General features: G+C 63.8%; 2 protein-coding genes across 2 annotated transcripts in view; both read left to right on the top strand.

Moving 5' to 3' along the window:
* Window positions 1-13458, top strand: STIP1 (stress induced phosphoprotein 1). Its single transcript, XM_002724182.5, has 14 exons — window positions 1-211; window positions 4062-4271; window positions 4528-4669; window positions 4768-4909; window positions 6899-7067; window positions 8597-8723; window positions 8800-8902; window positions 9084-9204; window positions 9928-10024; window positions 10105-10229; window positions 11714-11750; window positions 11828-11931; window positions 12083-12255; window positions 13053-13458. The coding sequence occupies exons 1-14, from the start codon at window positions 203-205 to the stop codon at window positions 13123-13125; spliced, it is 1632 nt and encodes a 543-aa protein (XP_002724228.2). The 5' UTR covers window positions 1-202; the 3' UTR covers window positions 13126-13458.
* A 1729-nt stretch (window positions 13459-15187) lies between these two features.
* The window catches only part of FERMT3 (FERM domain containing kindlin 3), a 17069-nt gene continuing 7321 nt past the window's right edge, over window positions 15188-24935 (top strand). The window contains exons 1-6 of the mRNA XM_051833101.1: window positions 15188-15335; window positions 15764-15937; window positions 17924-18157; window positions 18251-18370; window positions 18457-18625; window positions 18749-18851. Of these exons, the coding sequence (XP_051689061.1) occupies window positions 15778-15937; window positions 17924-18157; window positions 18251-18370; window positions 18457-18625; window positions 18749-18851 (786 nt within the window). The 5' untranslated portion in view covers window positions 15188-15335; window positions 15764-15777. The remainder of the gene's footprint in view (window positions 15336-15763; window positions 15938-17923; window positions 18158-18250; window positions 18371-18456; window positions 18626-18748; window positions 18852-24935) is intronic.

The raw sequence follows: 24935 nt of genomic DNA, 5'->3' as shown, positions 1-24935 counted from the left end.
AGAAAAGCGAAAATGATAGGCTGGACTTCAAGCCAATTGCAGAGGAGCAGAGGGAGCCCCCTAGAGGCGCTCGGCCAGTGAGCAGGCGAGGAAGAGGCGGGAGCCGGGGTCCTGGCATCTTCTAGTAGGTTCCAGAAGGCGGCGCGTGCGGCTGGGAACGCGGAGCGGACGGGTTCGATTCAACGGGGTTCCGGGCCGGACTATGGAGCAGGTGAAGGGGGAGGGGCGGGCTGTGCCCGAGACGGCTCGGGCACCGGCCGAGGCTGGGCCCGGCGGAGTGGCGGGGCGGGCACCGGCTCGGGGCGGCCGGGGCCGGGGCCGGGCTGTCGGCGGCGGGAGGCGAGGGCGTGAGGGCCGCGGCCTGAGGGCAGGCCGGCGGCCGCCCGTGGCGGGGCCGGGCCGCGGGGAGCGCGGGCCGCCGGGGGAGGCCTGAGTTGGGCGTGAGGCCTCCCGAGAGGTGGCTGCAGGCCGAGCCGCGGGTGGGCGAGGGGCAGGAGCCGCGGCCGGGGGAGGTCGCGGCCTGGGCGGGCAGCGACTGGGGACGGGGAAGCCGCCCCGGACGGTGACCTCGGGGAAAGCCGGGAGCGGGGACGGGAGCGCTGGGAGTGCCGAGGGACTTTGCAGCCTGGGGTCCCCGGGGGCAGGAGAGGCCTCCCTGGCTGCGTCGAGGTCGGGGTCCGGGCGGCCGGCGGCGGGGACGAGTGCCCTCCGGCCGGCGTCTCGCGGGTCCGTGTGCGACGTGCGGCCGCAGCCCGAGAAGTCGGGGTCTGACCGCGCGGGGAGGCGTCCCCAGCCGTGGACCTGCGGCGTTGGAAGCGATGCCCACGGGGGCCTGCAGGTGCGCGCGAGACCTCGCGAGGCGGCTGCCGTGGGGCCGCGGCCACTGACGGTGGAAAAAGCGGGGAGCCGGGCGCCGTGGCCTGGGGAGGGCCCCTGCAGCGGGGGCCTTTGTTCTGGCGCGGTGGGCAGGGCTGGAGCGGCCCGTGCGCGGCCGGGACCGAGGTGCCCCGTGCTGACCTGGAGCGGGACGGGGAGAGGGTGGTGCCCGTCTCGGGCCTCCGTAGTGTTGTGTCCGGGGCGAGGCAGGCCGGCGTGGGCCAGCGCGGGGACTGGAAGCCCTTGGTCTGTTGGTGTAGAAGCGGCCGTCGGTGCTGTGGGCGGTTCTCCTGGGCCGCCCACTGCGGGCCCATTACGGGCGGACTGCAGCCTAAGCCGGGGGTCCTGCCGCCCGCGCTCGCGCCCAGGTGCGCTAGCACCCGCCCCTCCGAGTCCAGGCCCCGAGAGCGCCGGGGGACTGCTCGGCCCTCGGTTTTGGATTTCGGCTGTGAAGTCCGTCCTGCAGTTAGACCTCAGAGCGGACAAGTTAGAGTCAGGGGCGGCGGGAGGGAGCGCCCACCCGCCGGCTCACCCCCGCGTGGCCCTAAGGCCAGGGCTCCCACGCGGGGGCAGAGCCCAAGCACGAACCAGCAGGGCTGCCGTGTTGCAGGCAGCTTAACCCTCCACCCCACAGCCCTGCCCCGTGGGTGTCTAAAACAAGGACCTTTCTCGTCTCAGGGTACACTGTACTTTTAGAAAGAAAAGAGGTTTATTTGCTTGTTCGAAAGGCAGAGTTGTATGCACTGGGAGACACAGAAATATCTTCCATCCACTGTCCCACTCCTCCAGTAGCCACAGTGGCGGGGACTGGGCCAGGCCAAGGCCAGAAGCTGGAAACCCTGCCCGGGGCTCCCACACTGCTGGCGGGCCCATCTCTGCTTTTCCAGGTGCATTCGCAGGGCGCTGGCCTGGGAGTGGAGCGGCCGGGGCTGGAACCAGAGCCCAGGAGAAGCTGGTGTTGCACACAGCGGCTTAGCCTGCTGCACCGCCCCTGGCCGCAGGCTTGCACATCCGACCAGGGCGCGCATCCCGCTGTGGGAAGTCAGAGAGGCAGAGAGAGGTCTTCATCCGCTGGTTCACTCCCCAGATGGCCACAGCGGTCGGAGCTGCACCGATCTGAAGCCAGGATCCCCCTCCGGGTCTCCCACACGGATGCAGGGCCCCAGCACTGGGGCCATCTTCCACTGCTTTCCTAGGCCACAGCAGGGAGCTGGATCTGAAGAGGAGCAGCCGGGACTAGAACTGGTGCCCTGTGGGCTGCTGCACTGCAGGCAGCGGCTTTACCCGCTACGCCACAGCACCAGCCCCTGTGTGACACGCGTGAAGCGGTGTTTGCGGTCCTGTGTGCTGGCACCCCTTCCGCGGGATGTGCTGGAACGCTGGTCCTGACCTAGAGGATTGTGCCGCAGCTCAGTCCTTGCATGGAAACTGCTTTTCCTCGCGTGGTCAGGACCTCACCAGGCTTCCTCAGCTGCCCCTGGGCACCAGTTTTTTTTTTTTTTTTTTAAGATTTATTTAAATTTATTTGATAAGAGTTAAAGAGAGAAGTAGAAGCAGAGTTAGCGGTCTTCCATCCGCTGGTTCACTCCCCAGATGGCCACAGCGGCCAGAGCTGAGCCCAGCTGAAGCCAGGAGCTGGGAGCTTCTTCCCACGTGGTGCAGGGGCCCGAGGACTTGGCCCATCCTCCACTGCTCTCCCAGGCCACCGCACAGAGCATCAGAGTGGAGCAGCTGGGGCTCGAACCGGCGCCCATCTGGGATGCCAGAGCTGCGGGCAGGCCTTAGCCCGCCGCATCGCGGTGCTGCCTCACCATAGAGTTCTGTGACTTGGCGTTTCCCCTCCCTTGCTGCACTGTTAGGCCTTTTCCTGTCTTCTTCCCTGGCTCTTGCACTCCTTCCTCTTGGAGGGTTCCTGGGTGCTGTGCCCGGAGGGCCCAGAGTCCTTTGTGTTAATGCAGTTTTTTTCTTTTTTTCTAAGATTTTATTCATTTATTTGAGAGGTAGAGTTAGAGACACAGAGAGAGGTCTTGCATCTGCTGGTTCACTCCCCAAACGACCACAATGGCCGGAGCTGGGCGGAACTGAAGCCAGGAGCCACTCTGGGTCTCCCACGCGGGTGCAGGGGCCCGAGGACTTGGGCCATCTTCTGCTGTGCCGGGACACAAACCGGCACCCATGTGGGATGCCGGCGCTGTGGTGGAAGCTTAGCCTACCGCGCCCCAGCGCTGGCCCCTGGTGTGTTTCTGTCGTGGATACCCTGTGGGGGTTGGGGGTGGCATCGAATGGCAGAGTGGTACAGTAACTTTGTGACGTGGCCTGATACCAGGGAATGTGTTGGTATTTTATTTTTTTATTTTTTTACCTTTGAAAGGTAGAGTTAGAGAGGGGTCTTCCATCTGTTGGCTCGCTCCCAGTGGCCGGGCTAGGCCATGCCAAGGCCAGGAGCTTCATCTGGGTCTCCCACGCGGGTGCCGGGGTCCATGTACCTGGACCACCTGCTGCTGCTTTCCCGGCGCGTCAGTGGAGAGCTAGACCAGGACTCCAGGCTGCGCTCTGGCATGCCATGCATTTCAGAGGGAGCTCAGGGTGTGGGCTGCCCGGGGCGGGTGGCCTTCCCCGGGCGGTTCCAGCAAGAAGCCCCTTGGTTAGGACCCTTCTAACCTGGCTTTCTTCGACCCTTTGCTTCTAAGTATTGGCAGGGACGGGAGACCAAAGCAGGGCCTTGGTCTGCGTTCTCCGTCCCCTGTGTGGCCCCGGGGAAGAAGCTAGGGGTCAGCTTTCCCCGTGCAGGACGGCGGTACTGCGCGTGGCCACGTCGCCCTGGCTGAACAGGAGGGGCTGGCAGAGGAGCCCTGACTGGCGTCCTGAGCTCCGGGGAGCTCGCCACAGCCTGCAGGCCCTGCGCCGCGAGTGCTGATCCAGGTGCTGGCTTCCCGCGAGGGGCGGGGCCTGTGCCCGGCGTGTCATGTGGACTGGGAATCTGCCGCGTGGTTCGCTTGTCCGTGGAAGGGCCCCTCCGGGAGCGGCTCCCTCGTCTCCGGGAGACGGGTTAGAGCGGGGCCCGCTCGGCCCTGCCGGCTGCCGGAGGGGTGGATGAAGCTGCTTCCCGTTCTGATGTGATGAGGCTCGGGAAGACCTGGGGGGCTCGGGAAGGCCTGGGGGCGCTGAGCGCGCTGTGCCCACAGGTGAGCGAGCTGAAGGAGAAGGGCAACCAGGCCCTGAGTGCCGGCAACATCGACGACGCCGTGCGGTGCTACTCGGAGGCCATCCGGTTAGACCCCCGGAACCATGTGCTCTACAGCAACCGCTCCGCGGCCTACGCCAAGAAAGGGGACTACCAGAAGGCCTACGAGGACGGCTGCAGGACCGTGGAGCTGAAGCCCGACTGGGGCAAGGTACGCCGGGGCGGCGCTCCAGCTCGTCCGCAGCGAGGCCTGGGCTCCGTCCTCTGTCCTGGGAGAAGGGAGCCGCTGCCGGCCGGGGGCGGGGGGGGGGGCAGTCTCGATCCTCAGCCGGGGCATCCTGTCCTGTTCGTGGCCTAGGTGGAAGTGTCAGTTTGCTGCTTAACTTGTAGATGGGTCTTGAGTCGTCTCTGGGAGTTCACCTCCAGGCTGCTTTATTTTATTTTGTGTTTGTCTTTGCTGGCTCCAGGGCTATTCGAGAAAAGCAGCCGCTCTTGAGTTCTTGAACCGATTTGAAGAAGCCAAACGAACCTACGAGGAGGGCTTGAAACATGAAGCCAGCAACCCCCAGCTCAAAGAGGGCCTGCAGAACATGGAGGCCCGCCTGGCAGGTGGGCGCCGGGCGCGGCTCCTCGCCTGGCCGTGTCCTCGAGTTAGAAGGTAGCCTGCAGGGACGGGTTTCACAGGTGGCTTCGCTGTGTCCCCACAGAGAGGAAGGTCATGAACCCCTTCAACATGCCCCATCTGTACCAGAAGCTGGAGAGCGACCCCAGGACCCGGGCGCTGCTCAGCGACCCCACCTACCGCGAGCTCATAGAGCAGCTGCGGCACAAGCCGTCGGACCTCGGCACGTGAGTAGGGGCGGGGCGGGCGGGCCAGGCCGCGGTTTCTGTCTTAAAGTGGGAGGCGTGGTACAGTCCCCCTGCGCCCCTCACCCCGTTTCCCCATTAACATCTCGATTGGAGTCCCTGTCACAACTGATTAACTATTCCCACTCTCCTGTTTCTTATGCATCCAAAACCTCTCATTCCCTCCCAGCCTCCACCGTTGATTTCTGTTAGAGCAGTGAAGGTTTGTTTATAGCAAGGGTCGGGGAGAGACTGGCGTTGTGTGCAGCAGGTAAAGCTGGCTCCCGTGACGCCAGCGTCTCACGTGGGTGCCGACCGTGTCTGCTGCTCCTGGCTTCAGCCTGGCCCAGCCCTGGCCGTTGCAGCCACCTGGGGAGTGAACCGGTGGATGGAAGACCTCTGTCTCTTCCTTTGTAACTCAGATAACTTTGAGATAAATAAGTCTTTGAAAAAAGGGAGGGGCGGTGGAAGCGTGTGTTACAGTGAGCAGAGTCTCTGCACTCTGCGTGTGGCTCCTCCCCCTGCTCGCAGTTCTGGGCGGGACCAGCTCCATGGTTGCAGGGACACGAGCCCTGCTGCTCCCTGTTGGGATTTTTGCAACAGGAACAGTCACACTGCTGGGGTGATTTGAGGGGTGGGCGTTGTGCTGTAGTGCGGGCACCTTGTGGCACCGGATTAAGTCCTGGGGTCCACTTCCAGTCCCCCTGCCTGCTAATGGCCTGGGAGAGCAGCAGCAGTTGGGCACAGTGCCTGGGACCCTGCCCCCACGTGGGAGGACCACGTGAAGCTCCTGGCTTCGGCCCTCGGGGGAGTGATGGAAGTGGATGCAAGGGAAAAGGCTGTCTTTCCTCTCTGTAACTGTACCTTTCAAGTAAATTTTTGAAAGATTAAGATTAAGGCAAATAGGGAGAGAGAAAGAGATCTTCCATCTGCTTGTTACCTCCCTGGTGCACACAACAGCTGGGACAGGGCCACCAGCATGAGCTGAGCTGAGCTGCCGGCTGCCTCTCCCAGCACGTTAGCAGGAAGCGGGGTTGGTAGCAGGCAGCCAGGACGCGCACCAGACTCCAATACTGGGTGGGGTGCCCCAGGCGGCAGCGTAATGCGCTTCCCCACGGTGCCCGGCCCGGATCTGTATGTATCTTGCATGGGGCCTGTTGCCGTCTGAGCCCTGGCTCCCGAGGTCAGTGAGGTCAGCCGATAGGAACTCATTTTTCTCGTACCTGCTGGCCTCCAGACCTGAAGGTGACTGAACTGACCCTGGTGACTCCATTCTAGTCAGGGGTTTAAAGGGTTGACTTTTACACCGTTGGCAGCCCTCTATCCACTCCCCACCCCCAGGATTGAGTATTTGAAAGGTGGAGCTGTAGAGGTGCTTACCCATCCACTGGTTCAGTCACCAAATGGTCAGAGACAGCCGGGCGGGCTGGGCGAGAGCAGGAACCCCATCTGGGTCTCGTTTGGTGGCAGAGGCTCAAGCACCCGTCTGCCTCTTTGCCAGACGGGTCAGCAGGGCGCGGGCTGGAGGTCGGGAGCAGACCTGCGCTCCACGTCTCGGTGCCGCGGAACCGTGGGGCCACGACGCCCCGGGGCCTTTCTTGATAGAGGAGGAGCGTCCACGTGGGGCAGGCTGGCCTTGCGCAGGGAATGGGAGGTTAAGCTCAGTTGTTGGGGTGGGGGCCGGTGTTGGGGGGGCGGGAAAGCCGCCCTGCAGAGCAGCCATCCCGTACGAGCTCTGGTTCGAGTCCCGGCTGCTCCACTTCTTCTGATCCAGCTCTGTGAATGCACATGGGAGGGCAGCAGAGGGAGACCCGCGTGCAGTTCCTGGCTCCTGGCTCAGCCTGGCCCAGTTCCAGCGGTTGTGGCCATTTGGGGAGTGAACCAGCAGATGGAACATCTGTCTCTCCCTGTAACTCTGCTTTTCAAATAAATAAAAATTAAAAAAAAAAATCGTCGGGCAGGAATGGTGGTTAATCTTTTAATCAACGTCAGGAAGCTGCAAGACCCCCGGATCATGACCACGCTCAGCGTCCTCCTTGGAGTTGACCTCGGCAGCGTGGACGAGGAGGAAGAGGCGGCAGCAGCACCTCCACCCCCACCTCCCAAAAAGGAGACGAAGCCAGAGCCCATGGAGGAGGACCTCCCGGAGAACAAGAAGCAGGTCGGTCTGTCCTCCTCACTGTCGTGTCAGCAGCCGGGCTGGCTGGAAACGTGCACTAAGGAGGTACATCAAAAAGTTGGTGGGAAAGGGAATTAAAACAATCAGGGCTGGAGCCGTGGCTCAGTAGGCTAATCCTCCGCCTGCGGCGCCGGCACCCTGGGTTCTAGTCCCACTTGGGGCGCCGGTTCTGTCCCGGTTGCCCCTCTTCCAGTCCAGCTCTCTGCTGTGGCCCGGGAAGGCAGTGGAGGATGGCCCAAGTGCTTGGGCCCTGCACCCGCATGGGAGGCCAGGAGGAAGCACCTGGCTCCTGGCTTCAAATAGGCGCAGCGCGCCGGCCACAATAGCCATCTGGGGGGGGTGAACCAACGGAAAAGGAAGACCTTTCTCTCTGTCTCTCACACTCTCTAACTCTGCCAGTTAAAAAAAAAAATCAGACCATTTTGCAGCAAAAAAAAAAAATTGGGGGGAATTTGTTTATTTGAAAAGAAAAAAGGGGGAGTTTTCTATCTGCTGGTTGATGACTCAGATGGCTGCAATGGCCAGAGCTACTTCTGGGTCTCCCACGTTGGGTGCAGGGACCCAAGCACTTGGGCCATCTTCCACTGCTTTCCCAGGCCACAGCAGAGAGCTGGATCGGAAGTGGAGCAGCTGGGACCCAAATTAGTGCCCATATGGGATGCTGGAGCTGCAGGCCATGGTTTTAACCTGCTTGAGCAAACATTTTTGAAATTTTACATCATTATTTTCATTTTATGCATTTTTTAGAAAAATATTTATTTGAAAGGCAGTTAGAGAGGGTGAGTGACATAGAGGTCTTTCATCCACTAGATCACTCCCCAAGTGCCTGCAACGGCCAGCGCTGGGCCAGGCCGAAGCCAGGAGCCTAGCACTCCATCCAGGTCTCACACGTGTGGTAGGGGCCCGAGCTCATGGGCCGTCTTCCACTGCTTTCCCAGGAACCTTAGCAGCAACCTGGATCAGGAGTGGAACGCTCGGGCTTGAACCGGCGTTGGGGTGTGGGTGTTGCAGGCAGCCACTTAACCACCCCCCCAAAGCAGCCCGCGCTTTCTGACAGGAGAGTAGGTGGCAAATCAGAAAGTGCTTTTAGTTTATTTATTATTTTTTTTTTTTAGATTTACTTGTTTGTTTATTTGAAAGGCAGAGCTATAGGGAGGGAGAGACAGAAAGATCTTCCACCTGCTAGTTCACTTCTCAAGTGACCACAACGGCTGGGGCTTATCCAGGCCGCAGCCAGGGGCCTGGAACTCCATCCAGGTCGCCCATATTGGTGACGGGGCCCAAGAACTTGAGCCATCCTCTGTTGCTTTCCCAAGGAAAGTGCGTTAGCTGGGAGCTGGATGGGAGGCGGAACAGCCTGGATTCAAACCGGCACTCCCAGCTGGGCTGCCGGCTGTGTGCAGAGACCTGCTGGTGGCCCGTGCTCGGTCCCTGCCAGGTCGCAGGTGCCTGGTCTCCTGGCCCTCTGCCTGGGCTAGCCTCAGCACTCACTTCCTCCAAACCTTGTCCAGGCGCTGAAGGAGAAGGAGCTGGGGAATGAGGCCTACAAGAAGAAAGACTTTGACGTGGCCTTGAAGCACTACGACAAAGCCAAGGAGCTGGACCCTACGAACATGACCTACATCACCAACCAAGCAGGTGAGCCCGGCGCCAGGCAGAGGTGGGGCCTCTCGAGGGAAGGAGCGAGAACTGACCCCGCTTTCCTGCCTGGCAGCCGTGTACTTCGAAAAGGGGGACTACACCAGGTGCCGGGAGCTGTGCGAGAAGGCCATCGACGTGGGCAGGGAGAACCGCGAGGACTACCGGCAGATCGCCAAGTGCGTGAGAGAGGGGAGAAGGGTTGCCGTGGGACCTGGGGCCTGGACAGGCGGGCCTGGGAGCCCACCAGCAGCCACCGGCGCGCCCACGCCATGGTGCTGGCCTCGGCTCTGCTGCAGGGGCTGCCCTGTGCGTGCTCTGCCCTCGGCACACCGTTCCCCCCTCCCCCGTCCTCCTCAGAGCTTACGCCCGAATCGGCAATTCCTACTTCAAAGAGGAGAAGTACAAGGATGCCATCCACTTCTATAACAAGTCCCTGGCCGAGCACCGGACGCCCGACGTGCTCAAGAAGTGCCAGCAGGTGGGTGGGGAGGCGGGGCGGGCTTGGTGGCTGAATGTTGGCGCTTCTCTTCCTCGTGGTCGGCACTTCAGAACGTACCAGGTCTTGTCGAGTAGTAGCTCTGCTCGCCTTGTATGATTTTGTCTGTAACTTACGGTGGTGACACAGCAGTAATTGGCCACTGTGGCGTTCGTCTCCCCAGGATTTCCACCTGAGATGTGTTCAGGCTGGGGCCGGTGCGCCCCAGGGCTGGTTGATCATGACTCAGCATTCTTAGGTGGAGCGGCGTGTGCCGTGCTGGGGTCCGGAGTCACAGATGTGCGCCCGGGCCGCTCCGCGCTCATCTCTGCTGTGTGTCAGCACCACTCGCTGTGTCCCTCCCCCCTCCCCCACCCCAATCCTGAGGGATGTGTGGACGACTTTCCCGATGTGTATTTATTTGAAAGACAGGATAAGGTTCCTGTCCACTGGTTGGCTCGCTCCCCAAATGCACACAGCAGCCAAGGCAGGGCCGGTTCAGAGCAGGAGCCTCGCGGACGGCCGGATCCGGGTACTGGAGCCAGCGCTCACCCCAGGCCCTGCTCCAGGCTGCGAGGTCCCAGAGACCGGCCCCCAGTGAGGCGCGGCAGAATTCAGTGTTGCCCACAGAGCTTTCTGGAAACGGATCCCAGCGGATCCCACGTGGCCCGGTGGTTGGATGTTGTAGGGGTTTAGGTGACTCTTGGCAGGAATTTGTTTCCTCAGGCAGAGAAAATCCTGAAGGAGCAGGAGCGGCTGGCCTACATCAACCCTGACCTCGCTCTGGAGGAGAAGAACAAAGGCAACGAGTGTTTCCAGAAAGGTGGGCGTGGGCGGGCGGGGGCGCGGGCGGGGCGTGGCCATGGGGAGAGGGGGCTCAGGCCCTGTGTTCTGCGTCTGCAGGGGACTACCCCCAGGCCATGAAGCATTACACGGAGGCCATCAAACGGAACCCCCGCGATGCCAAACTCTACAGCAACCGAGCCGCCTGCTACACCAAGCTCCTGGAGTTCCAGCTCGCGCTCAAGGTGAGGCCGCGTGGGGGGGCGGGCGCCCTTGCGTGCCTGCAGCGGGGTTATGGCGGGCGGAGGAGCCCTGCCCGCCACCTTTGTCTCCATCGTCGGAACCGTTTTTCAGTGCACGCTGAGGCGTTAGGTCGGTCGTGCTGAGTTGCCCGCTCACCTGTTCTCAGGGATGTGACTCGGCCCCTCCCCGTCCGCTCGCCACCCCCCGCTGTTGCTGGCAGTTGAGGACTCCAGGAAGCTCCTGTGAGGACGCTCAGCTGGCCTGGGTCCCTCTCGCGGAGGGGGGTCTCCACGGCCCACGCGCACAGCAGCCTGTGTGTCCGAATCCCCCGCCTGAGGCCACGTGACTGCCGTCGTGGTTAGTGCGGCTGTGGACGTGGCTGTCAGAACCTCCTCCGATCCCTGCTCTCAGTTCCTGGCAGCCTAGGCCGGCAGGCAGAGCCGACAGGCAAGCGTGCGGGGTATCTGTTTTGTTTGAGAGCCCACGGTGTTCCCCGCAGTGGCCGCCCCTGCTCAGTGCACCGCCCAGTGTCTGACCTGGTCGCGGGCAGGCCGCCGTCCCCCGCTCCCGGCTCGGTCGCTGTGGGGTCTTCCGTGGTGTGAGACGCTGAGGCACTGTGCCACTGGCTGCTCGGGCAGACACGTGGCCAGTGCGGCAGGAAGGTGACCCCGCGCCATCTGTCCGGAGCCCTCAGTGCCTGGCTCCTGTTCCTAAAGAGGGACAGGGAGGAGGGACGGCTCTCCATTTACTGATTGACTGCCCACATGGCAAATGGCTGCCACAGCTGGGGCCCGGGCAGGGCGGAGCCGGGAGCCCGGAGCTCTGTCCTGGTCTCCCCGTGTGGCGGCTGGGGTCCACTGCTGCCGGCGTGGACCGGGGTGCGCCGCCCGCTGAGCACAAGGCCAGCTCCCAGGTTTCACTCGCCTGTTGATTCAAAGTGGCTTGAAAAGCGCAGCCGGGAGGGAGCTCACTGTCAGCTGCCTGCAGCCGCCAGGCCTGGGTGAGGAGGAGCTGGGAGCCTTCACTCCGTGTCGTCCATGTGGGCGGCCGGGCCCTGAGCGCAGGGCACTTCCGCAGGAGCTGCATCCGACACGGAGCCGGAGCTCGACTTGGGTGCTGCACCCGGCCCACCCGGGCCCCGCCACCACTGCCAGTGTTGGTGTCCTGAGTCGGCGTCTGCCGCTGGGACTGTACAGAGACGGGCGGTCGCAGCCACACCTCTGCCCCACGTCGCTGTCGTGGGCTGCTCGGGTCCTCCCAGAAGTCTCCCGCCTTGGTGTTACCCGACACTGCCTCCTGCGCAGTCCAGGCTCTGTCCTGGGTGGGGTGTCCGTGCTCTGGTGGGGTCCATGGCGGTGCTGGGCCCAGGGCCCGGCCGTCTCCTGCTCCCGAGTAAGCGGCTGCCAGTGCCAGCAGCGCCAGGAGCGCCGGGAGCGCCGGCGGCCCTGCAGGGAGGAGCCTGACCCCTGTGCCTGCTCTCTCCTAGGACTGCGAGGAGTGTATCCAGCTGGAGCCCACCTTCAGTAAGTGCCTCTGGCCGGGGTGGAGGGAGGGCAGGGCCCACGGCGGCTGCCGGCGCCTCACCCGCCCTGTCGTCCAGTCAAGGGTTACACGCGGAAGGCGGCCGCGCTGGAAGCCATGAAGGACTACACGAAGGCCATGGACGTGTACCAGAAGGCGCTGGACCTGGACTCCAGCTGCAAGGTGGGGCTGCCCGGGCTCCCTGTGCTCCCTCCCCTCCGCCAGGGCCGGCTCGTCTGTTCTCTCCTCAAGTCTTGGCCGTGCTCCTGCGCATGCGTCTGTCACCCGCCCCGCCCGTGGTGCTGACCCCTCCCCCGTGTCCCCTGGAGTGCAGGAGGCAGCAGACGGCTACCAGCGCTGCATGATGGCCCAGTACAACCGGCACGACAGCCCCGAGGACGTGAAGCGCCGGGCCATGGCCGACCCCGAGGTGCAGCAGATCATGAGCGACCCCGCCATGCGGCTCATCCTGGAGCAGATGCAGAAGGACCCCCAGGCCCTGAGCGAGTGCGTGCAGCCGGGCGGCGGAGGGCGGGCAGCGGGCTCCCAGGCCTGCGCGCTGTAGCACTCGTTTACAAATTCATTTATTTATCTCAAAGGCAGTTACAGAGGAAGGGAGGGAGGTCTTCATCCACTGGTTCACTCCCCAAATGGCCACAGCGGTCGGAGCTGGGCTGATCCGAAGGCAGGAGCCAGGTGCTTCTCCTGGTCTCCCATGGGGTGCAGGGCCCAAGCACCTAGGCCATCCTCCACTGCACTCCCGGGCCACAGCAGAGAGCTGGCCTGGAAGAGGGGCAACCGGGACAGAATCCGGCGCCCCGACCGGGACTAGAACCTGGTATGCCGGCGCCGCAAGGTGGAGGATTAGCCTAGTGAGCCACGGCGCCGGCCACAAGCAGCAGGTTAGGGCGCTGGCACCCCGTGTGGGCATGCTGGTCAGCTGTGGCTACCCCGCCCAGCTCCCTGCGCTGACTCAGTGGCCGTGGATGATGGCCCCAGTGCGTGGGCCTCTGCTGCCCACCTGGGAGGCCGGGAGGAGTGCAGGGCACCTGCTTCCACCCGGCCCATCCCCGCCATGGCAGCCGTTTGGGGAGTGGACCAGAGATGGGCGGGCACTTTGTCTCCTGTCCCCCTCTCCGTCTGCCTTTCAAGGGGTGGGTGCGGGCGCTGGCGGCCCACGCGGTGGCTCAGGCACCTGGGAGCGGCCTGTGCTGGGAGCACGCTGTGTGCAGGCCCACGCAGGCCCCTCCTGCCCCTCGTGGGGCCTGCTGGGGCGCAGTCTCACGTCGGCAATCTCTCCACAGACACCTGAAGAACCCCGTGATAGCACAGAAGATCCAGAAGCTGATGGACGTGGGGCTCATCGCCATCCGGTGATGCCGCGTGCGGCCCCTTCCCTGGCGCCTCCTGTGGAAGAGCTGGGACCGCACAGCGGCAGGCGGGGGGGAGGGGAGGAGGAGCGCGGCCGTGGATTGTACAGCCGCGTGACGAGAGCAGCGCGCCTCCGGCCCGCCCAGCACGCGCATGGCCTCCGCTGCTGCCCTCCGCCTCGGCGCTCCCTCCCCGCTCCCCCGCAGTGGGTTATTTTTTATTTGGGGCAGCGGGCATGTATGGGGAGGGGGGGTGTTCTTCCCAACCTTGGGTCCCAGCTGTCCACGTTGTTAACTCCACGAGCCCTCCAATAAAGCAAGCCAGTCGGGCGTGGCTGTACGTTACTGTGGCCTCGGGTGATTTTTCCCCAGACTGTCCTGCAGGAGTTGCACCTGGACGGGGCGAGGTGAACCTCGGGTGGGCGCCTGTGCCCACCTGGCCGTGGCTTTGCCTTCCCGTCCGCGTGCTGCGTCCGTGTTGGCTTGTGGGCCGTGGCTTTGCCCAGGTCACCACAAGGTGGTGCTGTTACTCAGTGCCTTTAGGGAGCTGGCGCTTCCTCCTGCCCAGTGTGGCACCGCCGAGAGGTTCAGGCCGACCTTGGGTGGTCCCCCCGCCGTTCTCCACATCCTAGTTGAGTCTCAGAAGGGGCCAGCGTTGTGGCATGGGGGTAACGCCACAGCCTGCGGCGCCAGCGTCCCGCATGGACCCTGGGTCGAGTCCCGCGGATGGCCTGGGGCAGCAGCAGCCGGGCTGGGCGCCTGCGCCCCTGCGCTCATGGGAGACCCAGAAGCTCCTGGCTTTGGTGTGGCCTGGGCCCGGTTGTTGCAGCCCAGGGAGGGAACCGTGGGTGGAAGAGCTCTGCTTTTCAAATGAATGAGTCTTGAAGAAGGTCTCCAGCCCCAGATCCAGAGAACACAGGAACCCGCGAGGACTCGTGGCGTGGGAGACGGGCCCACCTCCTGTCGCTGCTCTCTGGATTTTAGGGAGCGTCAGTTTTGTCCTTTTTTTTTTTTTTGAAAGGCAGACAAATCTTCATGTGTTGGTTCATTCCCCAAATGACTACAATGGCCAGGGTGGATCTGTGCTGAAGCCAAGGAGTTCGGGACAGAGTTCCGGGCCTCCCACACGGAGACCACGCCTCCCCATCACTGCTGCTCTGGGCGCCGCAGCCCCGGGGCCAGGGTCGAGTTCTCAAGCCCCCTCCCTGCCCATCGCAGGGCCTCGGCCACAGGCTTTCAGGTTTCTCCATGCTTGCAACAGCTGCTCCAGGGCGCTCCTGCGCAGGCGGACACTTCCTCATTCGCCCTGCTTTCTGCCTGGGAAGACGCTGAGGTCAGCAGCAGGCTGAACTTCTGCCTGGCGTTTGCATAAGCCTAGGCCCTGCCCCCCCCCCCCACCAGGGGAATCCCCAGGCCCCTTCCCAGCCTGGCCCCCAGCTCACAGCAGCCTCACCTGGCCTTGGCCCAGCTGGGTCCCTGTGGGCTCTGCTGCCGACTCTGCATTTGTGCCTGCGGGGGAGGCCGCGTTCCCGAGTTCTCGCTCGGGCTGCCTGGGCCAGGCCTTGCTCAGACGAAGCTCGCGGCCCAGCGCAGGTGGCCACGCGAGAGCCCAGAGCAGGGACCTGCGCGAGCCTCTGTTGCTAGGGAGGTATGTTTGAAGCTGAGAGGCCTCAGTGCAGACCACGGTGGTTTGAGTGGTCAGAGGTCAGCTAGCTGCGGTTGACGTGCCACGCAGACCCTGTGGGACAGGGGAGCTTGCACCTGTTCGCCCCAAGGCCCTTCCCGAGGGTCTCTGGTAGGAGAGGGACAGCTGGGGGCTTGGGCCCGCTGGATCCTCAAAGTTGCTAAGGTGTCACACATGCTCACAGCCCGGTGAGGTCTCAGGGCCGAGACCCCAGCCCTCGGGAGCTGGGAGGTGCTTCCCCCAAGGGTGGGTCTCGCCTTGAACGCGAACTGGGGGCTTCTGTAGGCGGGGCTGAGCTTCCCTCCAAGGCGGTGGGGGCGTTTTGTGGGGGGGGGGCCGTGGGCCCCCACTCTCCTCGGCTTCCTGTGCTCTCCAGGGCCAGAGGCTGGGGCCCCTGGAGTCTGTGCTTCCTGAACCGCCCCGGGGAGGAGCCAACCCAAACCACCAGTCATAAGGCAACCCTTCAAAGAGAAAGCAGAGGGAAGGCCCGGGTGCCGGCCGCTGGCACTGGCCCCCACTGCCCAGCAGACAAGGTAAGCTCTGGCCAGCAGCTAGGCGCCCAGGGCCCTTTTCCCAACCTTGGGTCCCTGGGCGCGGCAGCCGGCCCTCACCTCTGCCCCGGAGAGCTCCGTCAGGTTCGAGATGTTTGGCTCTGAGCCGTGGGCCAGGACCGGGAGTGCTCCCCGAGCGGGGTTCACGTCCACGTGGGCAGCCCTGGGGCTGGGGCCGGGTCAGCACCCAGCAGGCTGATCCCGATGGCCCCTTCTCCCCAGGCCTTTCTTCTAAGTTGGGAGTGGGTCGGTCAAGGTGGTCTCCACCATTCGTGCTGGGGAGGGGCTGAGGCTGCCTGCTGGGTCCTGCGCCTGCCCCCCCCCCCCCCCGCAGCCGGTCTGGGCCCCCCCACCTGCCCGGGCTCCCAGGGCCCCGCCCACCTCGTCTCCCTCCTCCTCCCCGTGTGCAGGAGCAGCCGCAGCCATGGCGGGGATGCAGACGGCCTCCGGGGACTACATCGACTCGTCCTGGGAGCTGCGGGTGTTTGTGGGCGAGGAGGACCCCGAGGCCGAGGCCGTCACCCTCCGCGTCACCGGGGAGTCGCACATTGGCGGGGTGCTGCTGAAGATTGTGGAGCAGATCAGTGAGTGCCCGCCGCCCCCCAGCCCCGAGTCCCAGGGACTCAGGCACCCGCCTAATCTCTCGGCTCCAAGACACTTCCTCAACTTCCCCTGCTTCCCCCTGGCTCCACCGCAGCGGGGTCTGCCGCGGCCCTCGAGCCTGGTCCATCCGTCACTCCCAGGGCACCAGGGGGAGGCCTGCGGCTCGGGGGGACCCAGGCGCCGGAAGCGCTCGGCAGGCTGGCCCAGCCTTGGTGCACGGGCCCTGCCCCCACAGGAAGTTACACAGCGGCCTGTGGTATCTGTCAGAGGGAGAGACCCAGGCCCTGGGCCAGGGACGGGAAGGCTGGCATCACCGTCCCGGCAGGGTGGCGGGAAGCAGATAGCCAGGGCCGGAAGGCCGGGATCCTGGGTGCTGGGAGGCCTCTCGGGCAGCCTGGGAGTGGGCCCGGGGCGGCCCGGCCACAAGGCAGAAGCCGAAGGGGCGCCCAGAGCGGCTGTGTGAAAGCGGAAGCCCGAGGCAGGGGTCCCTCGGGACACTAGGTCTGTGGCACGCGGGCCTGCTCCGGGCAGCGCAGAGGCCTGAAGGTGGCGTGAGACAGACAGACAGACCCGCGGCTCCACCATGTGGGTGGGGGCCGGTCATTCCGCGTGGCGCTCCTGCCCCCCACGCCCAGTCATCCCCGAGTGCGTCAGACTCCCGGGGTCACGCGGGGCTTCCCACCAGTCCTCTGCCTCCTGGGCTGGCCACAGGGCCTGGAGCCGCAAGAGGGGGCTGCACCCAGCAAAGCCACTGAATCTGTGGGGGCAGCAGGGGTGGGGACACCTGGGACTTGGGGGCTCTGAATTAGGGCCTCTGTGCCGGGGAGCGCACCTGCAGTTTGACAAGACGCAGGGACCGGGCTCCCCATGTAGGGGACTGTGCCGCAGCTGGGGGGTGTTGCCAAGAGGAGGTACGGGGGTGGTAAGGAGGGTCCCGGCCGCCTATGCCCACCTTGCCTGTGCTGGGGGACCTCCAAGGCTGCAGACAGGCCCAGGAAAGTCAGGCGTGGGGCTGATGAGGATGGACACAGGGCAAAGGTCAAGGTGGGGTGCAGGAGGCCCAGACCAGGGACAGACGGACAAGACACAGGCCCCAGAGCAGCTCTGGCCCCCTGGGTCTCCGTGCTGAGCGGAGGGCGGCCACGAGGCCGTGCGTCCCCAGGAATTCACTCATTCCCACTGAAGGCTCCTTGTGCCGGAGGGGACTCGGGAGGTTCCGGGAGGGGTGGGTGCTGGGTGCAGTGGTTACGACTCTGCCTAGGGCGCCCACATCCCTTAGCCGAGTGCCTGGTCAGGGTCCCGGCTCTGCTTCCAATCCAGCTTCCCGCTAATGGGCACCCTGGGGGCGGCGGGGGACGGCTCGCGTGCTTGGACCTACTTGGGCCCCTGCCACCCATGTGGGAGACGCAGATGGAGCGCCTGACTCCTGGTTTCAGTCTGGCCCAGCCCCAGCCATTTCCGGCTTGTGGGGAGTGACCCGGCGTGTGGGAGACCCCCTACTTTCTCTGTCTTTCTGCCTTTCAAAGTTCATGGAAAATGGAATTAGAAGATTAGATTACTTTGTGAAAAAAAATTTGAAATCCACACATGGCTTCATAGTACACATTTTCCATGAACTTTTTGAAAACGCCTCGTACGGTCGCCTGGTAGTGAGGTGCTGACAGGGCACGCAGCAGGCACCGGCTGGGCCGGACGAGTCTCCCACCTCATGCACGGGACAGGTGAGGCCAGAGAGGTCAAGTGCATTGCCCAAGGTCACACGGCCAATGACCTACAAGTGTTGACAAGCCCTAGGGTAAGCAGGAGCCAAGCCAGGGTCCTCACGTCCTGGAGCCCCTGGGTGGGCTGAGCAGGTGGCCCTGGGCGGGAACCGAGGGGACCACCCCCCTCGCCGCAGGGACCCGGAGCCGTGCTGGGTGCTGGGGACAGCAGAGGCCCCCGCACCCAGCCCTCATCGTGGCCCACAGATCGCAAGCAGGACTGGTCGGACCACGCGCTCTGGTGGGAGCAGAAGAGACAGTGGCTGCTGCAGACCCACTGGACGCTGGACAAGTACGGGGTCCTGGCCGACGCCCGCCTCTTCTTCGGGCCCCAGCACCGGCCGGTCCTCCTGCGGCTGCCCAACCGGCGCGCCCTGCGCCTCCGCACCAGCTTCTCGCAGCCCCTCTTCCAGGCCGTGGCTGCCATCTGCCGCCTGCTCAGTGAGTGCCCGGGCGGGGGGTGGGCGGGGAACGGGGAGGCCGGGGGAGGCGCCCTCCCGGCTGAGGCCCCAGCCCCCCCCCCCCCCCCCCCAGGTATCCGGCACCCGGAGGAGCTGTCCCTGTTGCGAGCCCCGGAGCGCAAGGAGAAGAAGAAGAAGGAGAAGGAGCCGGAGGAGGAGGTGCACGACCTCACCCGGGTCGTCCTGGCCGGCGGTGAGCGAGGCGGGCAGGGCTGGGGGGGGGGGTCGAGGCGGGTGAGGGCGGCCGGCTGACCCCTCCCTCCCCCGCCTGTCCTCCAGGGGTGGCGCCCGCGCGGTTCCGGGGGATGCCCGCGCACTTCTCCGACAGCGCGCAGACCGAGGCCTGCTACCACATGCTGAGCCGGCCCCAGCCGCCGCCGGACCCGCTGCTGCTGCAGCGCCTGCCGCGGCCCGGCTCCCTGGCCGACAAGACCCAGCTCCACAGCAGGTGCGCCAGCCCGGCGGGGCGTCCCCGGGGTCTGGGGCGGGGCTTCGTCCCAGGCCCCGCCCCGCCCTCCGCCGCACCTGGCCCCCGGGCCCTGACCCTGGCGCCCCGTCCGCGTGCCCCCAGGTGGCTGGACTCCTCGCGATGTCTCATGCAGCAGGGGATCAAGGCCGGGGACACGCTCTGGCTGCGCTTCAAGTACTACAGCTTCTTCGACCTGGACCCCAAGGTGGGCTGTGTGGCCTGGGCCCGTTTGTCCTTCCATGCAAACCAGTGGTGGGCCGGCGGGAGTCTGCCTTCCCAGGAGCCGCCGGCCAGATGCGTGTGGACGGCCTGGTGCTGGGGGTGGGGTGGGGGGCAGCACTTAGACCTGCAGGCATACGTGCGTGTAAGCTTTGCAGGGGCCGTGCCGTGTCCGTCCACTGCCTCCCCGCCTGAGTGCTCCACGCTCCACGGCTGCCCCGCAAGCCACGCCCCCTCCGAGTGAGCCCCGCCCTCTGCCTAAGCACAGTTGTCCGCGGAGCCCCTGCTCCCGTTCCTGCCGCTGCATCCCAGCTTCCTGAGGGCCCCCCCCCACTCCCGCTAGCTCCCTGGCCAAACCTGTTCCCGCCTCTTCTGTCCCCACCCACGCGCCGGAAGTGCACCTGCCGAGGTGACCCCGCCCTGCGCGTCCCCATAGCTTCCCCCAGCCTCAGAGCCCGCATGCACAACCCACCCTCGCCCAGCTTCGTGGTTTGCTCGAGGGAGCACCTCTCCTGAGGCTCTGCCCCCTCCCAGTGCGCATCACAGCCGTGCCCCTGCTCTCTCCACTGGCCTCCAGGCCCAGGCCTCCAAGGCCCACACACCTCTCGTGCCTGGTGGGGAGCTCTCTCCAAAATGCTCACTGAGTCTTACTTGAAAGAGAGATCTGCCATCCACTGGTTCACTCCCCTAAGTGCCGGGATCAGCCAGGGCTGGGCCGGGCAGGAGCCAGGAGCCAGGTGCCTCCTCCTGGTCTCCCATGCGGGTGCAGGGCCCAAGCTCTCGGGCCGTCCTCCACTGCACTCCCGGGCCAAGGCAGAGAGCTGGGCTGGATCTGAGGGCTTTGATCTGGGATGCGGGGCTCCCTGCCCTGAGCACGAGGCCTTGGTGCCCTGGCCTGTCCGGGGGCCCCTCCCCCCATTTATGGGTTCACTGTGAAGGCCCCCTCCCATTCTGGATCCTTCCGTGTCGCTCCCACACACCCCTCTGTTGTCTTCCCTTGGACAAACTCCCAGCTGCCCGTTCGTGCTGTCTCCCCATCTGTGCTGGGCCAAGCCGGGGCCATGGCCAGGGTCACCAGGACCTCCCTCGCCGGCCCCTCCCAGCCTTGGCAAGAACGTGGAGGAAGCGTGTCTGCACCCGTGGCTCCTGCGCCTGCCTGTGGCGCCCCTTCCGTGGCCACAGCCCTGCCGCCCTGGCCTGGGGCACCTCCCTGTCCCGCCTGCTCCCCTCCTCCAGGCTGGCCTCCTCTCTGCTCCTTCCTCCTCCCGCGTCACTGCCCCTCCCTGGCGCTCTGGCTCCCCCCGCCACTTCCTCCCCACCCCCACCCCCGCCATGGACTGAGGACTTTATCATCCCTTCCCATGGGCCCTTGGTTCTGCGGTTTCACTTTTTGTGGCTGTGTATGTAGGGGTTGGAGCACCGTGGCACAGGGACCACCGAGTCGCACTTGCCCGTGACTCCCCCCGAGCGTGAGCCCCGCCCCAGCCCGTACCGCCCCCCCCCCGCCAGCTCTGGGGCTCACACCCTCGGCGCCCACGCACGTGACCTGCGCCCAGCGCTGGCGTCACTGTGCTGGCGCTGTTCCCACACTGACAGCTTTCTTGAGAAATCTCTCAGCTGCCGGCCACACCCATCAGCGCCACGCGCACCCTGAATTGTGCAAGCGTCACCATGAAGCCCGGGACATTCTCCTCACCAGAGGGAAACCCCACGCCTGGCAGTGGTCATTCCCCACCCTCTCAGCTCCAGGCAACCCTCCGGTGGCTTCCGTCTCCGTGGCTGTGTGCCTGTCCTGGGCATCTTATTTAACCAGAATTGTACAGCCTGTGGCTTTTTCTGACTGGTTTCTGTCACTTAGCACAACGATTGCTTTGTTTTTCTTTTAAAAAACAGAAGATATCTTTTAATTTAATGGCTAGAGTGGGGCCGGCGCTGTGGCACAGCAGGTAAAGCTGCCGCCTGCAGTGCCGGCATCCCATATAGCTGTCGGATCGAGTCCCGGCTGCTCCACATCCGACCCAGCTCTCTGCTCTGGCCTGGGAAAGCAGTGGAGGACGGCCCAAGTCCTTGGGCCCCTGCACCCATGTGGGGGACGTGGAGGAAGCTCCCAGCTCCTGGCTTCAGATTGGCGCAGCTCCAGCTGTTGCAGCCAACTAGAGAGTAAACCAGTGGATGGAAGACTCTCTCCATCTCTGTCTCTGTCTCTGTCTCTCTCCCCCTCCCCTTCTGCTTCTTTGTAACTCTACCTTTCAAATAAATAAATCTTTAAAAAAATTTAATAGGCAGAGCTACAGAGAGAGAGAGAGAGACAGAGAGAGACAGAGAGACCTTCCATCCACTGTTCACGCCCCGTATGGCCTCCACAGCCAGATGTGGGCCAGGCTGAGGACAAGGCCAGGGACTCCATCCTGGGCTCCTGCATGGGTGGCAGGGGCGTAACGTCGTCCACTGCCTTCCCACGGGCAAGAGCAGGGGCCAGAGAGAAATAGTGTGCGGGACTCGGCCGGTCCCTGGGAAGGGAGGCTGGCCCCACGGGCGGCTCCGCCCACCCGCCCACTCCCTGAGAAGCGCGCTGGACGCTGGACGCTGTCGCAGGTCGGTCCTGCCTGCCCCTCCCTGCCCATCTCCGGTGCTCTCGGCCTGAGGGGACCTTGCGCCTCCCCCTGGGACCCCTCAGCTGTGCCGGCGCTGATCTGTTGGTGACGAGCCTTTCCCCTGTGGGCGGGGTGAGCCTTCGGTTCCGAGAGAGGTTCTTCTAACGGGGGCGTCTCCTTTCGCGGCCGCTTTGTTTGCTGAGTGCTTCGATCGTGTGCACCGCCCCCGAGAGTCTGCTGTCACTCTCCGTGTCCTGTGCGACGCCTGTCTCTTCCTGACTGCTTTTATGTTTTATGTTATGTTTTTATGTTTATGTAAGATTTATTTATTTGAAAGAGTTACACAGAGAGAGGAGAGGCAGAGAGAGAGAGAGAGACGTCTTCCATCTGCTGGTTCACTCCACAAATGGCTGCAGTGGCCAGAGCTGTGCTGATTTGAAGCCAGAAGCTTCTTCCGGGTCTCCCACGTGGGTGCAGGGCCCCAAGGACTTGGGCCTACTGCTGCTGTTTTCCCAGGCCACAGCAGGGAGCTGGATCGGAAGTGGAGCAGCCGGGACTCGAGCTGGTGCCCCTATGGGATGCCCGCACTGCAGGCGGCGACTTTACCCCTACACCACAGCACTGGCCCCTATGTTTTTCTTTTGATTACTGGTTTTAAATAATTTGATTACCGGCCGGCGCCGCGTCTCACTAGGCTAATCCTCCGCCTAGCGGCGCCGGCACACCGGGTTCTAGTCCCGGTCGGGGCGCCGGATTCTGTCCCGGTTGCCCCCCTTCCAGGCCAGCTCTCTGCTGTGGCCTGGGAGTGAGTGGAGGATGGCCCAAGTGCTTGGGCCCTGCACCCCATGGGAGACCAGGAGAAGTACCTGGCTCCTGCCATCGGATCAGCGCGGTGCGCCGGCCGCAGCGTGCCGGCCGCGGCGGCCATTGGAGGGTGAACCAACGGCAAAGGAAGACCTTTCTCTCTGTCTGTCTCTCTCACTGTCCACTCTGCCTGTCAAAAAAAAAAAAAAAAAAAAAAAGAAAGGCATTTGAAAGGCAGAGGCAAGGAGGGGAGATATTCATCCACTGGTTCACTCCCCAAATGGCTGCGTGGCCAGGGCTGGTGCAGGCCAAAGCCAACCCAGAACTCCACTCTGGTCTCCCAGGTGGGTGCAGGGGCCCGAGCCCTGGGGCCACCTCCCGCTGCCTTTCCAGGCGCATTAGCAGGGAGCTGGATCAGAAGGAAGAGCTGGCCCTGGACCCAGTGTCCACTCTGGACTGCTGGCTTCGCAGGTGGCGGCTTAGCTCAGCGCCACGACGCCAGCCCCTGCACTTGAGCTGTGTCACGGCCAGGGGCACAATGAGCTCGCGCTCCGGGGAAGAGTGTTCTTCCCTTCACACACAGTGCACTGAGTCCGATTGCTACCCCATTCCCAAAGTCGCAGCTGAACAGCCAGTCACAGGCCTCCTGGCTGGGGGCGCAGGTGGAGAAGACCCGAGAGACATGCAGCCAGGCACTAACCCCCCCTCCCCCACCCGGAATCGGACGTGCCCAGTTCTGTCTTTCAGACTCACCAATCCTGTACCAGGATGTGGGTGTCTTAACCAGTGTCTTTTTTTTTTAATATTTAAATTTGTATTGATTTATTTGATTTTTGGTTTTTAACTGGCATGTTAACTGTAGGCCACCCGCTGCCCCAGTCTGCCGGGTCTTCCTGATTTGAGGACATGTTAAGAGGCACAGGGAGACTGGGCCTTCCGAGGCTCATTGTGAACCCTGATGAGGCAGGACCAGGTGTCTCGCGTCTCGGGGTCACTCACCCCCTCCCCCCACCAGGGCTCCCTGAGCTCGCCGTCGTCGGATGCTCTGCGTGCCATTAGCCGCATTCCCTGTGGGCTCCTCACGTGCCTCCTAGGGTGCGGGTCAGCAGGAGCAGCCAGCACGGCAGCCCTCACTCCCTTCCGTGTGGGAGTTGGGCGCCCCCAGCGGTGGCCTAACCCCCGGCCCCAGCCGCCACCCGCGCTCCCCGGGCCTTAGGCGGTTCCCTGCAGGCACCCACTGAGCGGGGCTGGGCCGGAGACGGGCTGTTGGGGCCCTGCTCCGGGCACCTGCATTCCAGACTCCAGAGGGCCTGGGGTCGGTCCTGCCCCTGCTCCCGCTGCTGCCTGCCTCTCGGGAAACCCGGATGGAGTCCCTGGCTCCTGGTTTTGGCCTGGCCCAGCCCCAGCTGGGTGGATCTGCAGATGGGAGATCTCTTCCTCTCTCTCTCCTTCTCTGCCCTTCAAACAAATAGATATATGAATCAAATAAATACATTACTGGGGATAGCATTAAATATATATATAAAAATATATAAATATAAATACATATATATATATACACACACCTGTGAGAGTTCCAGAACTTTGTGCAGGGCCTGGCCTCCTGCCCTGTCCTGTGGACCCTCCAGTTGGAGGTCAGGTGGGGGCCTGGGCCTCCGGGCCCGGTGGCAGCCAGCGCCTGGTTGTTCCTCTCTCTCCGAGTCCAAGAGCCGCCGGCTCTCGGCTGTTCTCCTGTTTTTAAATTTCTTGAGTCGGTGCTTGCTCCTCAGTGCCAGGCGCCCTTCTGTTCCTGGAGCCGCCGATCCCCACGTTGGCTCTGGGCGCCAGCGCCGTCCCTGTCCCTGCCTCCTCGCGGCCCCGGCTGCGCTGAGTGACCGCTGCCCGCTCCGACGCCCTGGCTCGGTCGGCTTCCCGTGCTTTCCTCGCTGGCCGCCTGTGCGCACTGCCCGGGCCCACCAGCAGTGGCCCCCTGCACCTGCTCAGAGGCCCCGCCCTGCCCCCAGCCGCAGGCTCCGCCCTGCGCAGGGCACCGATCCCCTGCCCTTCAGACCATGGCACGGCTGCTGTCACTTCGGAGCTGCCCCAGGCCCCGCGGTCCCCTTCCCGACCTCCTGCCGCATCCTGACGCGGAGGCTGAGAGCCCAGCGCCCGGCCTTGGGAGACCTGGCCGGGGCCAGCGCCCGGCCTTGGCGCGCTGCTCTGCAGGATTCGCCTTGCAGCTGCCCGAGCTGCCGAGGACAAGTCTGCTGTCGCTTTTATTTTCCAGTGACAGTTGTATTTTTTTCTTGGAAAGGGAGGGAGGTGCCAGAAACTTCTAGAATCCTTGCCTTAGCCCCTGGTCCTCCAGAGCCGCTCGGTAATCTGCCCTGTGTGGTCCCTTCTGCATTCCTTGCCCTTCGTGCTGGCCGCGTCCTGGCCAAGCGCCCTGCAGTCGCTGGCTCATTGCCTCTCCCACTCCTCGTGTCCCTCGACCTGATCGGCTTCCTGAAGGAGCAACATGGACATTCGTGACTCATTTCTCACCTCTTTGTCTTGTCCTGTTTTCTGTCAAGTTCCTTGATGTAGCTTCCAAAATATTTATTGAAGTTTTAATTTCTGCAACTGTGTTTTTTAAGGTAAATCACCCACTTTGTTGTTGTTGTTCTTGTTGTTTAACAAATTTATTTTATTTA

The sequence above is a fragment of the Oryctolagus cuniculus genome, chromosome 1 (genome assembly GCF_964237555.1).
Source record: "Oryctolagus cuniculus chromosome 1, mOryCun1.1, whole genome shotgun sequence".
Taxonomy (NCBI): Eukaryota; Metazoa; Chordata; class Mammalia; order Lagomorpha; family Leporidae; genus Oryctolagus; species Oryctolagus cuniculus.
This window is presented reverse-complemented; position numbering and strand designations above follow the sequence as displayed.